The 18,479-nt window shown below is 42.0% G+C and overlaps 1 protein-coding gene across 10 annotated transcripts in view; it reads right to left on the bottom strand.

Annotated features, from left to right (window-relative positions):
- The window catches only part of LOC139556251 (forkhead box protein P1-B-like), a 247,220-nt gene that overhangs the window by 67,371 nt on the left and 161,370 nt on the right, over positions 1–18,479 (bottom strand). For all 10 annotated transcript variants that reach the window (XR_011671095.1, XM_071370018.1, XM_071370029.1 and 7 more), the window contains one exon: positions 7,927–8,070. Coding sequence is in view for 9 of the 10 variants with exons in the window: in XM_071370018.1 (XP_071226119.1) it covers positions 7,927–8,070 (144 nt within the window). In the remaining variant the exon portion in view is untranslated. The remainder of the gene's footprint in view (positions 1–7,926; positions 8,071–18,479) is intronic.

Raw genomic sequence — 18,479 nt, 5'->3', positions numbered from 1 at the left:
AATGCTGCCTCTGATTGCTTTAGAGCGCTGGTGGAGGTCCAGCCGGCAGTCTAATGATTTACAGATTGGAGCACTGTGGTGTACATGTGTCAGGACGATGCCATAGGTCTACTACAAACAACAGTAGCAGAGCAAGCTGGCGGTTTCTCCTCCCCTGTCAGAGAGAGGTGTGGCCCCTGCATTCTGTCACACAACACTCCCCCAAAGACCACAAATGAAGGATATGAGCGGCGGAGGGGAGGGGGCCAAAACTTAAAAGGCTTTCATCATGTAAAACTGAAAATACATTATCTATTGACCTGGAGATGCCCTCTGTAAAACAGAGAGGGGGAGAGAGAGAGAGATTCACCTGGCAGAAATGTACGGTAGATAATGGGCTCATGTTTTTTCCCGTCTTATTTCTGAAGAATAACAAGCACTGCTCCCTTGATATCATGAATATGTTCAATGCAAAATCTATCAGAGGATGCTGACAAGATGACCTATCAAATGAATCATGATCATTTCATTTAAATATTAAAAGGAAGCCAACGCATCATTTCAGTGAAGAGAGGAAGTCAGGAAACCATACAAAAGCAGTTTCTCTTTTCTTGTTTTCCGTTGCTCGCCAGCTTCAAGGACTCAGCTTCAGTAGAACTAAGAAAGAAGTGATCTTTACAAGTTGCTTTCAGAGAACACACAAAAGATTCAACAAGGGAATTTTTTCAGTAGTCTGCCGCCCTGTGTGACGCATTTGCCTGTGGTACAAACAATCTGTCTACAACCAAAAATATAATAATTATAAAGGGGGATAGGTTATTTGTCAAGGCCATTAACATGATCTGTTTTTAGTCCAACTACACAAACATTCTCAGGATTGTATTTTCTGACCTGCTAATACTGGCAACTAAAAGTCAACTTTCTTAATGGAGAGTTCATATATAAAAGAGAGGCTGGCTTGCAGCCTACAGCACCTCCCAGTACCTAATAGTACTAGTGACATGAAAAATGAAGGCCCATCAAGGCCACCATCCAGACCTGGAACAGAACAAGTCTAATCTAGGCATTACACTGATGGCACTGGAACCATGTTGACATAACATCTTCAGCCCAGTTGCATTCACATATTCCAATGTAGGCGCTGGGTGCCTACCCAGGAACCCTTGCAGTGTGGCATAGTTAACTGAGCAGGCTCCAAAGCAATGCCACAAACAAGCCTCTTTTTTCCCCTTCTTCCTCCGCGGTGCGAGTGGACTATCAGCGAGGGTCCGACAGTGTTGTGCCTAATGACCTATTTCTCCACTCCTGATCCTGCGGCTGGCATAATTAGTTACCTGGGGCTGCAATCCAATTTGAAGTGATGACAAGAAAGTGATCCATGAAAAAGTAATAAGTTAAATCCAATTTCAGCCAGCCTCTAATTAAATGCACATGGAACTAATGAGTCAAACCCTACCATTTCACTGATAATGCTAATTAGCGGGGTGGGAGTTGCTCGCTCTCGTCCCGCGCCACTGTAGGTGTGAAGCGCGAGGTAAAGTGGCAGAGACTTTTAATTACACGTCATTCTGTCAGTAATTTACTGGCTTTTTGACCAGTTAAGTATGTTAAGCTGCTCTCCAGCCTGCTAACAGCTGTTTGTATGATTTAATATGATGGGAAACAGTAAGCAAGCAGCACATTCAGTATCTAGTCTACACGTTACATTGGGGGGTTTGGAAGTAAAAACACCCCCTCTTCTTGGAGATATAAAACCAAACAGCCATTTCATGCTGATCAAGGATTCTCCTGCTTGGTTTTTCTCTCCCCCTTCTATGCAGGTCATTTTTTTCAGATGTTTCAGATATTATGTGCTTCATTATTTTTGACTTGAATGAAATGATTTGGAGTGAGTCACAGGGCTTGTGCATCTCTCTCTCTCTCTGTCTGTCTAATGGGGATACTGATGAGATGAATAGGTCTTCACCACAGATAGATCTTCACAGCTCTACACACATCAGGTGGCAGCTCACTGCATATCTGATACAGTTGAAGTTGGAAGTTTACATACACTTAGGTTGGAGTCATTAAAACTCATTTTTCAACCACTCCACAAATTTCTTAACAAACTATAGTTTTGGCAAGTCGGTTAGGACATCTACTTTGTGCATGACACAAGTAACTTTCCCAACAATTGTTTACAGACAGATTATTTCACTTATATTTCACTGTATCACAATTCCAGTGGGTCAAAAGTTTACATACACTAAGTTGACTGTGCCTTTAAACAGCTTGGAAAATTCCAGAAAATGATGTCATGGCTTTAGAAGCTTCTGATAGGCTAATTGACATCACTTGAGTCAATTGGAGGTGTACCTGTGGATCTATTTCAAGGCCTACCTTCAAACTCAGCAATTTCCAAACGCCTGAAGGTACCACGTTCATCTGTACAAACAATAGTATGCAAGTATAAACACCATGGGACCACGCAGCCGTCATACCGCTCAGGAAGGAGACACATTCTGTCTCCTAGAGATGAATGCACTTTGGTGTGAAAAGTGCAGATCAATCCCAGAACAATAGCAAAGGACCTTTTGAATATGCTGGAGGAAACAGGTACAAAAGTATCTATATCCACAGTAAAACAAGTCCTATATCGACATAACCTGAAAAGCCGCTCAGCAAGGAAGAAGCCACTGCTCCAAAACCGCCATAAAAAAGTCAGACAACGGTTTGCAAATGCACATGGGGACACATGGCGGCACATGGAGACAAAGATCGTACTTTTTGGAGAAATGTCCTCTGGTCTGATGAAACAAAAATAGAACTGTTTGGTCATAATGACCATCGTTATGTTTGAAGGAAAAAGGGGGAGGCTTGCAAGCCGAAGACACCATCCCAACCGTGAAGCACGGGGGTGGCAGCATCATGTTGTAGGCGTGCTTTGCTGCAGGAGGGACTGGTGCACTTCACAAAATAGATGGCATCATGAGGTAGGAAAATAATGTGGATATATTGAAGCAACATCTGAAGACATCAGTCAGGAAGTTAAAGCTTGGTCGCAAATGGGTCTTCCAAATGGACAATGACCCCAAGCATACTTCCAAAGTTGTGGCAAAATGGCTTAAGGACAACAAAGTCAAGGTATTGGAGTGGCCATCACAAAGCCCTGACCTCAATCCTAAAGAAAATTTGTGGGCAGAACTGAAAAAGCGTGTGTGAGCAAGGAGGCCTACACACCTGACTCAGTTACACCAGCTTTGTCAGGAGGAATGGGCCAAAATTTACCCAACTTATTGTGGGAAGCTTGTGGAAGGCTACCCGAAATGTTTGACTCAAGTTAAACAATTTAAAGGCAATGCTACCAAATACTAATTGAGTGTATGTAAACTTCTGACCCACTGGGAATGTGATGAAAGAAATAAAAGCTCAAATAAATCATTCTCTCTACTATTATTCTGACATTTCATTCTTAAAATAAAGTGGTGATCCTAACTGACCTAAGACAGGGAATTTTTACTAGGTTTAAATGTCAGGAATTGTGAAAAACTGAGTTTAAATGTATTTGGCTAAGATGTATGTAAACTTCCGACTTCAACTGTAATTGTTGTATCATTGGACCAACAGGCTTCGAGACAGCTTCTACCCCAAAGCCTTTAGACTGCTAAGTAGCCGTCATTCTGCTAAATAGTTCATTAAATGGTTACCCCGACTATCTGCATTGACCCTATCTTGCACTGACTCTATGCGCACTCACAAGACTATATACAGTGCATTCGGAAAGTATTCAGACCCCTAGACTTTTTGCACATTTTGTTAGGTTACAGACATAATCTAAAATTGATTAAGCCCCCAAAAATCCTCATCAATCTACACACAATACCCTATAATGACAAAGCAAGAACAGGTTGTTAGAAACTTTAGCAAATGTATTAAAATAGAAAACTGAAATATTACATTTACATAAGTACTCAGACCCGTGACTCAGTAATTTGTTGAAGCACTTTTGGAAGCGATTACAGCCTTGAGTCTTCTTGGGTACAACGCTACAAGCTCGGCACACCTATATTTGGGGAGTTTCTCCCAATTTTCTCTGCAGATCCTCTCAAGCTCTGTCAGGTTGGATGGGGAGCATTGCTGCACAGCTATTTTCAGGTCTCTACAGATATGTTCAACCGGGTTAAAGTCCTGGCTCTGGCTGGGAAACTCAAGGACATTAATAGACTTGTCCTGAAGCCACTCCTGCGTTGTCGTGGCTGTGTTCTTAGGGTCTTTGTCCTGTTGGAAGGTGAACCTTTGCACCAGTCTGAGGTCGTGAGAGCTCTGGAGCAGGTTTTCATCAGGGATCTCTCTGTACTTTGCTCCGTTCATCTTTCCCTCGATCCTGACTAGTCTCCTAGTCCCTGCTGCTGAAAAACATCCCCACAGATGATGCTGCCACCACCATGCTTCACTGTAGGGATGGTGTCAGGTTTCCTCCAGACGTGACGCTTGGCATTTAGGCCAAAGAGTTCAATCTTGGTTTCAACAGACCAGAAAATCTTTTTTCTCATGTTCTGAGAGTATTTAGGTGCCTATTGGCAAACTCCAAGAGGGCTGTCATGTGCCTTTAACTAAGGAGTGGCTTCCATCGGCCAGATGGACTTTACCATAAAGGCCTGATTGGTAGTGCTGCAGAGACGGTTGTCCTTATGAAAGTTTCTCCCATCTCCACAAAGGAACTCTGGAGCTCTTTCAGAGTGACCATCGGGTTCTTGGTCACCTCCCTGACCAAGGATCTTCTCCCCTGATTGCTCAGATTGGCCGGGGCGGCCAGTTCTAGGAAGAGTCTTGGTGGTTCCCAACTTCGTCTATTCAAGAATGATGGAGGCCACTGTGTTCTTGGGGACCTTCAATGCTCCAGAAATGTTTTGGTACCCTTCCCCAGATCTGTGCCTCGACACAATCCTGTCTCAGATCTCTACAGACAATTCCTTTTACCTCAGTGCTTGGTTTTTGTCTGACATGCAATGTCAACTGCGGGACCTTACATAGACAGGTGTGTGCTTGTCCAAATCATTTCCAATCAATTGAATTTACCACAGGTGGACTCCAATCAAGTTGTAGAAACATCTCAAGGATGATCAATGGAAACGGAATGCACCTGAGCTCAATTTCGAGTCTCATTGCAAAAGGTTTGCATACTTACGTAAATAAGATATATTTGTTTTAGATTTTTATACATTTTCAAACATTTCTAAAAACCTGTTTTCACTTTGTCATTATGGGGTACTGTGTGTAGATTGATGAGGGGAACAAAATAATTTAATCAATTTTAGAATAAGGTTGTAACGTAACAAAATGTGGAAAAAGTCAAGATGTCTGAATAATTTCCGAATACACTGTATCCTCCAAACACCGGCTTCTCGGGCATTATCACTTACATAAACACTTGTCTGGACTTGTGGCTTTCATTATGATAGTTTCAACCTAGCAAAATGTAACATAGTCTACAACATTACAAAGCAGGCAATTTAGCATTTTATTTAGATACTATGGCCAACCAGCCTGTGCTCTTCACAAGATTTGGGCAGAGGAGGAAGAATGGCCCAGCTCTCTTTTCAATGGCTGAGTGACAGGTTGGGCAAGATCTCTGAATACATCAATAAGTTAGAATTTGTATTTCTTGTCTGTGGGAGAATGTGTAGTACTTCACTATGTACCAAAAACTGGCTGTACTCTGGAATCTTCCATGTAACCTCCCGTGTTTGTTGACCTCTGCTATACATTTTCCAGCCTGACTTGGGAAACTCTTTAGTTTGATCCCTTCAACTTATTTGAATCCTGACAAATGCACACACAACTAAAAGGTCAACATAACTAAAAGGTCAACACAACTGAAAGATGAACACAACTAAAAGGTCAACACAACTGAAAGATGAACACAACTAAAAGGTCAACACAACTGAAAGGTCAACACAACTACAACACAACTAAAAGGTCAACACAACTAAAAGGTCAACACAACTAAAAGGTCAACAAAACTAAAATGTCAACACAACTACAACACAACTAAAAGGTCAACACAACTAAAAGGTCAACACAACTACAACACAACTAAAAGGTCAACACAACTAAAAGGTCAACACAACTACAACACAACTAAAAGGTCAACACAACTTAAAGGTCAACACAACTACAACACAACTAAAAGGTCAACACAACTAAAAGGTCAACACAACTGAAAGGTCAATACAACTGAAAGGTCAACAGAACTGAAAGATCAACAGGACTAAAAGTTCAACACAACTGAAAGGTCAACAGAACTGAAAGGTCAATACAACTGAAAGGTCAACACAACTACAACACAACTAAAAGGTCAACACAACTAAAAGGTCAACACAACTAAAAGGTCAACACAACTGAAAAATCAATACAACTGAAGGTCAACAGGACTGAAAGATCAACAGGACTAAAAGTTCAACACAACTAAAAGGTCAGCACAAAGGTAATCCTCTAGAGCTATTATTGAGACAAAAAATTGCCTCTTTAATTACAGATGTAGGATCTTAATTTGAGTCAGTTTGCTACAGCGGGAAAATAATCCTGCGGCAACAGGAAATGTGATTGATCATGTGGATTATAATTCATGAGATTTTTGTAGGGGTTGATACATTTTTCGCTAGGACAAATCAAGTATGAACTTTCTCAAAAACACAATACTGTTAATATAATCGTGTGTTAGTGTGTGTGTTAATGTGTGTTTTCAGTGAATTTATGTCAATCATGAAGCTCATCTGCATTTCCTGCGGTGCAGGAAACTTCTCAGCAATAAAAGAGAGATTAAATTAAGATCCTACATGTGTACCTGTCATTATACCTAGCTGCTATGGGAAAGGGGCTATTAAATGTATATATATATATATATATACACACACACACACACACATATAGAACAGTCCTTCGTATTAATGACCAAATATGCCCAGAAGTCATTTGCAATTTCACACTGAAACAAACAACACCTTCTCGTTCAAACAAAGATACACATATGAGGCGGCTCAAACGGGTGATCTGCTGTAAGTGGTGATCTGCTGTAAGTGGTGAAAACAGTTTCTCCTTGATATTACTGCCCCCATTGAGGGCAGTGATGAAAGAGAGAGCTAGAGAGAGAGCTAGAGAGAGAGAGAGAGAGAGAGAGAGAGAGAGAGAGAGAGAGAGAGAGAGAGAGAGAGAGAGAGAGAGAGAGAGAGAGAGAGAGAGAGAGAGAGAGAGAGAGAGAGAGAGAGAGAGAGAGAGAGAGAGAGAGAGAGAGAGAGAGAGAGAGAGAGAGAGAGAGAGACCAAAGGGCACCTAAAGCTCCTAAAGGTTCATATCTCTGCTGGAGAGTTGGAAACATCACCTACTCTTCCCCTCTCTTCTCCTTTATCCTCCTTTAATGTTTCTATCACATATTAACCACTACTACAACAGGCCTCGATCAGCAACACACATCATGTGTGCATTATTTCCTTGGCTTTGTTAAAAAATGGAATACATCAAAATATTTCCAAGAGGCTGATTTCTGAGAGTCTAGGCTTTATATCATTCAGAACTGTGTTTATTCTACATAGTAATATAATTAATGTGTCACAGCCTGAGATGTATGTTGTTGATCACACTCACATTGCAATCCACACCCACGAACACACACACACAAACGTGCTTGGCCTACAACCGTCACTCACTCTGCCTCTCTTAATTTCCTGTTTATGAAGGTTGCTTGTTACATTCACCCATGACAGAATGAAAACAGCACACAGTGTACTATAAAAAAGATCAAGAAAGTTCAGCTCTTCATTGTTCAACTTAATAAGTGACTTACAACCGTCCAACCGCTTTTGTTTGTCTTGAGGTCTACAACTTGGAAGCAACAATATGACGGTTGACTGGTGTAAGCATACACTTTTTGCATGTTCTTAACAAGCATATGACAGTGTGTTCTCGTACCTGTAGGCTTGGCTGATTCTCATTGTCTTTGGGGGATTTTAGATCGGTGCCTTGCTGAAGCTGCAGCTGCTGCTGCTGTTGTTGTTGTTGATGTTGTTGATGTTGTTGTTGCTGTAGAAGGATCTGCCGAGCCACTTGAAGAGCCTGAAAGAGAGATGAAAATGATGGTGGGTTAAAAAAGGGAACAACATTGAAACTAAAAGCAGATATTTGATTGTGTCTTGGGGCTCAACCCTTCCCTTGAGACCACTCTTCTTTTAACACAACAGATGTAACCCAAACAACGACGTGTTCTTGGACTGCTGATAGATAACAAAACAAACAGAATTTTACACAAATCAATAGCCACAGGCCAATGCAAATATTTTCTGTTGATTTAGATTTTATTTATTAGGATCTCCATTAGTCGACGCCAATGGTGACAGCTAGTCTTACTGGGGGCCTACTCGTAACGAAAAGACAATACAGAAAAAAGACTTTACAATTTACATACATTTAAAAACATGAACATGTAGTGTGCGTGTGTATACTGTAGGCTGCAATTACAGTAAACAGAAAAAGTCAGAGGCACAGAACGGTGCTTTTTGATCCTCCTCTCCCTCTGTCCCCTCCCCTCCAGAAAGTAAATAAAAGGTTTATTGCTGCTCCAAATATCTGTTAAAGGACACGGCCTTCTCAGTGGAAAACAAAATACAGTGCAGTCACATGTTTATTGCTCCAGCTACTCCCTTTTCCCTCACGATAAATAATCAAACATGCCATCCAGAACAAACAAAGCCGGGGAGCCGGGAAAAACAGTGGTCATGAAAACCACACTGATACCAAGAAAAGCAAGCGTGTATTCCCACAGTGAGCCGCCAGCCTCCTCACACCTACACCAGTAAAACATCTGAGTAAATAACTAGGCTCATACTTTCCATACTCCACAGACGATTACTCCCACAATTAAACTAACAGTCCGAGCCATCCCACACAGCAGAGTTATAGTCCTCGAGTCAATTATTTGATGAGTCAGGTTGATTGCCAGACGCAAATTAAAAGTGGTATGTTGAAGACGAAAATCGGAAAAGGTGGGGGGGGGTGGAGAGAGGAGGTGCTCAGAGTACGTAAGAGGGAAATGTAAAGAAACGCGTGAAAGAGTAAGAGGAATGTGTGGAAGATGGTATGAAAGTGAAATAGGAAAAGGAAGAGGGTATGGTGAAAGGCTTATAGAGAAACAGAGAGAGTGATAGGAGAAGATGATCTATAGGCCTGTAAATGCTCTATAAAGGAAAGGATGAGAGGGGAGTCCAGCTCAGAGGCAGAGGCAAACAGCTGTGCGCTGCTCTGCACCGTGTTTGTGTGTTGACCCTCTCAAACACAGGCCTGTGGGATGACATCATGAGGCAAGAATATAACTACAGGCTACAAAGAGGCCACTCTCCTGGCGTTTTACCCTACCACCATTAAAACATGCTCTCTCTCTCTTTCTCTCTCTCCCTGCCTATAGCTTGTGAGGGGAAAACCCCAATCCCACACATTCATAAAGATAGTGTACCCTTTTCTTGTGACAGTATGAGATTCACTCCAACACAAACAGAGAAATCCAACGCAATGCTAAGGCACAAACAATAACAGACTATTTATAGCCCTAATTATAAGAACATGATATTTAACCCATTCAGTTACAGTATGACAAACTTCCTATCTTCCCGCCTACAGTGGCAGACCTACCTAGCACTTAAAGCATGCAATACAAGATCAATGTAATTCAATAACCTCAAGTAGGTTATTGTAGGTAAGAATGAGTTGACGGTTAAAAGTTATATACACATTGTACTACAGTACTTATGCAAAATGTGCAGCAAGAAGTCAAGTTTAAATAGACAATAGAACACAAATGTCGGAGCTGTGTAATGGAATAAAGGACAGTAGGTTCTTCTTTGAAGACACAATGATCTTACCTGGTGAGGCAGCATGGCACAACAGAGCACCAAATAGTTAAGCCAAGCCTACGGATTACTACAGGGGAACATTTATGAATAAACAAAAGTACTATTTAGTTTTCTCTGTAACTTATGACACATGCATGCTTTGGTGTAACGTGTCTGGTTTACTAAGAGGGGTGTTGGAACTAAGATACTTGAGTCAACAGGATATGATGGGAGTTTTTAGATACTAATGGGTGAAGACATAGATTTCTGGGAATCATTAACAGAAAAAAACCTGGCACAACACCTACAGTACTGCATCATCAATCAGCATAAATACAGTAACTATGACGCTGCAATGCAACACTGTGTATTGTAAGATCATCCACGTTGATCTCAAGTTGATCATCAAATAGAAACTAACCTCATTAAGTCTTTCATATTTGATAAAGTGGAAAAACAGTCAGAAAATAATCACTTACAGTATTAGTCATACTGTTTGGGCTCTGTTTTCCCCAATGACTTTATAAAATAGTTTTAAAAGCGAAAGACACATGATGAGTCAAAAGACGGTCATTATCGAAAAATAACGATATAAAAAAGTCTAGCTGGGGAACCTATGTAGAGTGTTTCCCGAGGTGAGGCCGGCTAGAGGCTGAGGAATGATTTGTTGTTTAACAAGGCGACTGTAGCTGGCTGCCTTGGAGAGGCCTGATGCTGTGCTAAAATAACCCATTGTAAGCTGTCACTGTGATGTTTACACAGCACCCACTCTTCTCTTCACACAAGGCCTCTCCTCTCTCTCTCTCCCCTCTTTCCCTGGAATTCATCTCCTTTTGATCTCATATTCAAAGGTACTGGGGCTTGATAGACGTACAAGCCTAAAAGCAGCTCCAGACGCGCTAAACTGCCAGCGGATGACAGACCGGAGCATCTAAAGAGCAGAGAAATGAGGAGAACAGCATGTTGTCTGGGCACTACAATAGCACAAATCAAGAGACATATTAGGTGGAACTGATCAGATACAGTTCAAAGACAGACAATACAAACAGATAACTAGGATGCAAAGGGAACAGGAGACTGCCGTGCTTTAGGGCGAAGCAGATGTCAAGCTAAGGGGGGAAATACTGTATGTTTATAGAATTAACTAGGGTTTTACACAGAAATACACGTATTCAAGTTTTGACTTATTCTAACGCACGCACGCACGCACGCACGCACGCACGCACGCACCCACCCACCCACCCACCCACCCACACACACACACACACACACACACACACACACACACACACACACACACACACACACACACACACACACGCACACACGCACACACGCACACACGCACACACACACACACACACACACACAAACACTCTCCAGGATCTGACAAGGTCTTATTGCCAACAAAGACAATGCAATTTGATATCCTTGTCATTTGCACATTCTCTTTCAAATGTGTTCAAAGTTCACACCTTCCGCTGTGTTAACGGGTCTGTTTTAATAAACAGCGGCTGCCTTATTTCTAAATCTACTTTCACACCATATTAGTGAATAGAGCCTCTGAAAAGGCAGGAGCAGCTCTCATGTCCCAGGGCTATCTAGCAGCGATAAGGGAATGGCTAAGTACTGGATGTCTTTATATGCAGTCTGCACATGTGGATTATTTACAGGCTTTGGGTTTCCTGCTGTTAAAGCCAGCTCTGGGTGCCATACAAATCCCTGCTCTGAGAATTACCACAAGTCTTTGCTTTGATTCAGCCCTAAACTTTTTACTATGTTGTAACGGTACGCACATTTTGGACATGACCAAAAGCACTTCTTTATCTCTCTACATCTGTTGACCTTGAGTAAACAAAAAATACAAACAACTTGTGTTCAACTGCAGAGGAATTCAAGTGCACTGGTTATTGAGAGAGACGTCTAGTGGCAGGCTACGTTACTCAGAAAGAAGAGACCAGCAACACTCATCCTCCAGTTCAAACTGACAGACAAATGTGAGCCAGGTAAAGAGAGTGGTTGTGTGAAAAGTGAGAGGGCTCCATTCAGGGTGGCTCCACTGCAAGAGGTGCGGTGACGTGGGCCTGGTCTAGTGTGTTTGTTTAGGCCCATCAGGAGAGAGCCCTCTTTATTTTCTCCGACTCACCAATGTCCTCCAACTCCAACGTCAGGGTAGACCTTGAATGTGAAATGATTTCAAACAAATTGACCCTAATTGCTAGAAGATGTGCGCGCAGGTGTAATCGGATCCCTGCGGCCATTGTGGAGACTGGAGAGAGAGGAAAAATGGCAGAGAGAGGAGAGGAGTGGAGGAAAGCGGAGAGGAGTAGAGGAGAGTGGGGTCCAGTGCTGGCTGTTTACCCAGTGGCTGGAGTTTACTAGACAGGAGCCCAAGGTTCTCATATGGCCAGCAAAAACACAGCTAATAGGTTTGTCCTTAATGTAGTCCTGCTCAGCAGACACAGGCATTTCTCCCCCTTCTCAGGTCTGTGGGTTTGCCTGGTGATGGCCTAAATGTCAAGGTTGTCCGCTTAACTTTCTGAGTGAAAGAGCACACGTCTCAACTCACCTGACATTTATGGCCCTGGCTCTACCCCTGCAATGTTTTATACAAACAAAGGGCCTTCAGCAGCCCTGTGAAATAAGCCCACTTCTCTTTGGATCCTCCTGGTGTGTTCATAGTACAGTAGGCTGACTCCCTCCTACAGAGTGGAAAGCTGTTCCTTCCATTTTTGTAAATTATGCAGGCTATTGTAAGACTGGTGGGGAATTTATTGAAACTGGGAGAGTTACTGACACATTTTTAGAATAGGACAAGTAGGATAATGTGGGGTCAGGGGGGCATTGAGTGTGCAAACATATAGTAATGGAATTCACTTACAATACGTTAATTTTTATTGAAATGCATATGATTTGGGACAATTTTTAAACATGTGAGCAGATAAGCAGCAGGAGGAATCATGTCAATTTATATTAATTGAGTTATATACTTTTTTTTGTACAATGGCTGTTTATCTGTAATGCAAAGTAGGCAGGGCTGGATTCCCTGTAAGTATATAATTAATGCCATTTCCAAAAAGCCTCTCCACATGGAAAACAGGCACCCATGTATAAACCTCACGCATTACAGGCCCTCTGAAAAACACTCTCTAACCCATGTTTAGATTTCCAAACTAATTCATGTAGAATACATAAATAAATCAATGTTTTGTACCCACTTCAAACCATTATATTCCTTTCCTTTGCTGCACTTTTCAACTAATCTATTAATATTTATGACAACACTAAACATTTCAAATTGCCATGTTTAAACAATATAAAGCACAGCATGCAATTATATAAGATGCAAGCTGACTTCAATAAAAATCAAATTTTGTTTTGTTCCCCCCATAACAGGTAATGCGATGGCTTGACAAATATTTTTAATGGGGATAATGGAGTGAAAGAAAAACAGGGTAGAAAGTAAACTTATTAAACATGAGTGTAGATGGAAGAGGATGCTGTTGAGCGGGACTAATGATGGAGGGCAGGGAGTGAAGGGAGAAGAGGAGGGAGAGAGAAAGAAAGAGGGAGGGTAGAGAGGGGAGGGGGCATGGAGCAGGCGCAGAGCAGAGAGTAAACAGTGGCCCCGGAATCTACTCTGAGCCTGGTACAGGTGGCCCGGGAGGTCAGCTCAGCTATGCAGGCCCAACAGGTTCCGTTTGTTTGGATTCTCCAGCCTTTCTTAGCTAGCAGCTTAACAACAGATGGCAAAAAGTAGGCCCCAATTCAGAGGTCTGGGTCAAAAAATACACAAAGAAAATCACACAAACTGTAGACACAACACACACACACACTCAGGTGTCATTTAGGATTAAAATAACAGGGCCAAAACCTACAGAAAAGATACATTCTTACGAATGTAAGAAAATTTGAATGGCTTCACTGGCTTCACACAGGCAGGACAAACACACACACACACACACACGCATGCACACACATGCAGTTTTGTCTGATTATGGGACACCAACTTCCTATCATGATTCAATAACATAATGCAAATCACCCCTCCGTGAAGGCATTTTTGTCCCCGCCATTCAGCAGTTATTAAACGAATACTGTGTTTATTACTGCTTTAGAGCGGTGTAAACTCATAAACACCCTCCCGACTACAAGGGAAGCTGTCAACTAATATTGTTTCCCTCATGAGTCGCTCTTCCACCTCAATTACGCCTTTCAACTTCCCAGGCACTGTATGATAAAGTGGCCGTAAAAATCATTCACATTAATACACCATTGTGCATCTGCTGCTAAAGGTAATTAAAGAAGTAAATGACTCATAAGAATAGACATATGAGCCGCAAAATGAAAGGTAACTGGGCTGCCTCATGAAAATATGTACCATTAAGATACTGCATTTTCATATTCAGGGTAATCAGCTCCACTAGCCTGATGCTGATTTAATCCACTTCACTAGCGAAGTCTATCAGAGCGCGTCACTCTCTCTCCCCCTGCATTCTGCTCCAGCACCGCCTGTGAATGGCACCACTAAAGGGAGGTCACACAGAGGCAAATCAGTAGGGGAGCAGTCAATGCTTTGGTTCCATTTCGATGGCAGAAAGAAAGGGACAAGAGAGAGAGGGAGATTGAGTGCGGAAGAGAAGAGAAAAAATAAAAAGATAAATAATATAAAAAAAGAAAGAGCTGGGAACAATGCAAGCCAGATCTCAGTCTATACCCTCCTGCTGCCTTTCCCTTTTCCTTGCCAACACCAACGCCTGGGGAAGCCCACCATTGCATTCTGCTGTAATTTCCGTGAAGTCGATAGAACACAGAAAATGCAAACTATTTAGACGGGTGCTTGAAAAAACCTTGTTTCGTTTGTTATTGCATTTTCGTCTGCAGAGTTGCATCAGGTAGTGGTTAGGAGTGTCGTGCTTGGGAAAGGATGATTCTAAAACGCAGCGTGAAGCAAGGATTCTGTGGAAATGTATCCAGCGTTGAAGCGTAGTGTTTAGAATGGGAATGCCTCGTTGTTTTTCATCTCATTCACATTACTCAACTTCATCAATTCAGCAGCAAACTCTCAAGTTACTCTCAGCAAAGCCCTACATCTCTGATTTGAGTTGCACTGAATATAGATGTATACAGGCAGCCTACACATTACACACACAACACCCCGTAACAAAGCAGTGCTTCAGTAGGAGACTGATATACTGCATCAGACAGTACATGGGGGATTTAGACTGCTCAGGGCACTGGCTGCTTCTGTGTTGTCAGTTGATTGGTCCACAATTCCTCTACTATGGGTTTACTACTCTGCTGGTCAACTGCCTGACACAAAAATAAATCCTGCCCATAATATGATGCATGCCACCAATCAGAAACACCTAAAAGGTAGAGTGACATTACCTACAGCCTATCACTGCTGTCAGGGCAGGGTAAGGAAGTCAATAGGACAGGATTTAATATGGTGTGCTATGTCCCTAGAGAAAACACTATCTTCCCAAACCTTGCTGTTGATTTCACAAACACGGAATTCAGTCAAATGATATGGCACAGAAGCCATCCCTTGGTTGCTACTGCATTTTGGTTACACTTAATATATTTGTGGTATACTAAACATTTTCAAAAAATGCTTATATCATAGCTCCACTGATCCAAAACTACAGATGTAGGATATTAAGTTGATCACTCTTTTGTTGCTGAGAATTGTCTGCACCGCAGGAAATGCAGATGAGCTTTGTGATTTACATAAATTCACAAAAAACCCTAAGACACGGTTATATTAACAGTATTGTTATTTTCATGTAGGCCTACTTTTAGCCAACTAATAGCCTAACCTCTGTTCAAGCAACATTATGGACTAAATGTTCAAATCCTATTGCTGCAGGATTATTTTGGTAAAATGAAGAACCTACACCTGTATATGTACATCATCTGCCATTGATTTCCCTTGTCTTGACCTGGGACCTAAAGCACGTAAACCCCCTGTATGAGGTGTATGAGGTGCCAGTGGAGGAATCCCAGTGTGGATGGAGAGAGAGGTCCTCTACGGGAGAATAATTCTATAAATCACAGTGAGCCCAATTGGCCATGGCTGTGGATTGAGTTGCAGTGGAGTGGCAGCTCCCTGTGAATAGCACTGTCTCTGTTGAAGTCATTCCAAGACGGGTAATATGATCTCAGACAGACAGGAATAAAGGAAGAGGGAAAAAATCTGATTGCTTTGGCCATAAACTATAGTGCTCTCCTGGCTGAGTCTGGACAGATCTCCAGTCAGCTTGGACTGACATGATGCATAGTAGTGTTTTAACGAAAGATAAGAGGGCAAAGACAAGAGGGCAGCCATACTCTTTTAGTTTAATTGGCTTGAACATGGACACTGGGCGTTACTCAAACTCTCACAAGTCATATTGGTGTGGACAAGTGTGAGTGAAGTAACAACAAGTCAATGCAGTTCCTGTAACTAAGTAAGCACTTTTAACTAACATAACATCCTGTAGTAATTAGCATGCAAAGCGCAGCGCCGTGACAGAATTGGCTGGCTTCAATCAGCCTGAGACACCTTCAGCACTCTGAACAGACACCTCCTGAGCTGCAGGCTTCAATAAACGTTGCAGGAGAAGATGATCACAAGGAAAATTAAGTTATCTGGCAAGCTTAAAGGGCTTACATAAACATGTGATGGAAATATTAAATAACGCAGACTGTGGCCTCAAAAAATCTGGCTTCTCTAGAAAATACACTGTATTTTGAGTGTACAAAACATTCAGAATATTGAGTTGCCCCACCTTTTGCCCTCAGAACAGCCTCGATTCATCAGTGCATGGACTCTACAAGGTGTCGAAAGCGTTCCACAGGGATGCTGGCCCATTTTTACTCCAATGCTTCCCAAAGTTGTGTCAAGTTGGCTGGATGTCCTTTGGGTGGTGGACCATTCTTGATACACATGGGAAACTGTTGAGCGTGAAAAACGCAGCAACATTGTAGTTCTTGACACACTAAAACCGGTGCGCCTGGCACCTACTACCATTCCCTGTTCAAAGGCACCTACATCTTTTGTCTTGCCCATTCACCCTCTGAATGGCACACATACAAGATCCATGTCTCAATAGTATCCATGCTTAAAAATCTTTCTTTAACCTGCATTTGACAGGTGACATCAATAAGGGATCATAGCTTTCACCTGGATTCACCTGGTCAGTCTAAGTTATGGAAAGAGCAGGTGTTCCTAAGGTCTTGTACACTCAGTGTATGTCCTGATGGAACTTGAATGAATTTGAAATTAATGCAATTAGGTGATGAATCTCTCTAGATTCTGATCTAGCATTAGTCAATAATAAATCATCACCATCATTCTATTTTACTTGTTCTGTCCACCCCTAAAAATGAGAAACATACATACACAGCATGGTGAGAATGAAACAAACCCAAAGTGAAATGCAGGCATAGCTACAAACAGTAATAGCCCAAACAACAAGCACTGCAAGAACCAAGGGCATGTGGGCTTTAGAATAGGGGGCCAGGCGGGAAATGACAGACTGCTGTTCACCTCCATTAGCTGCTACAGTATGTGAGAGCGGTGCATCTAGCAGCACACGACCTGTGAAGAATCTTAGATATCGCTCTATCTTGGAATGGGTTGCCGCATTAATTCTTGGGAACTGTAATCTCTCAAGCAAATCAAATTACTCTCATTAACCCCACAAGAAAACTGCCTCTGTAATAAGTATGAATAAAAAGTATTTATTAGCAATAATCACCTCTTTAATGTGAGCCAGCTTACAAAAGCTTTTATTTTTGCTGATTAAGTTTAAAAAATGAGAAACAGGAAGGACGTTTGTGCAAGCACAGTGCGAACACACACACACACACACACACACACACACACACACACACACACACACACACACACACACACACACACACACACACACACACACACACACACACACACACACACACACACACACACACACACACACACACACACACACACACACACACCTCATGGAGTTTATGAGTGATACAGTGATTAAAGGGGAGGGTATAGAGATACAGTGCTTTAAGGCCTTTGAGAGGACGTGCCTTACCTAGTCATAAACACCTCTGTCTTTAGGCCAGTGACAGAATCACTTTCAATGGGTTCACTTAGAGGTGAATCACTAGAGAATTTATATGTAAAGTAGCCCATGTCATCACCCAATCAGTGCCTGCACACAAAGCTGTCCCTGGCAACTCTGTACAGTCACTGACCGCTACATATTTGAGAACGCTTGTGCGGATTGCCAGACTCAGTGCAGACACTAGCATAACAATGCTATTTCTGAATCATACACAGCTGCTGACATTGTTACAGCTCAGCTCATTTACATCATTTTGGTTGTCTGAAAGCCCAGTGCACATAACAGAGTAAAAAAACATGTCTGCATTATGTATTTCTGCAAATAGAGAAAAACAAACTGATAATTGTATACTTTATCACTCCCCAGGGAGTGAAGTATTTGCTCCCATTCCAGGATATGACATCATTACTTCAAGTAAATGTTGCCAAGTATAATTGCTCTGCTCGTAAACATAGCAGACACAGATATCCTCTCTATTTGAAGGACTGAGTTTTTCCCCCCTGAAAATACCAATTAATTACATTATCAAAAA

This window comes from Salvelinus alpinus, chromosome 2 (assembly GCF_045679555.1).
Source record: "Salvelinus alpinus chromosome 2, SLU_Salpinus.1, whole genome shotgun sequence".
Lineage (NCBI taxonomy): Eukaryota > Metazoa > Chordata > Actinopteri > Salmoniformes > Salmonidae > Salvelinus > Salvelinus alpinus.
The sequence above is the reverse complement of the archived record's forward strand: the minus strand, read 5'-3'. Positions and strand labels throughout refer to the sequence as shown.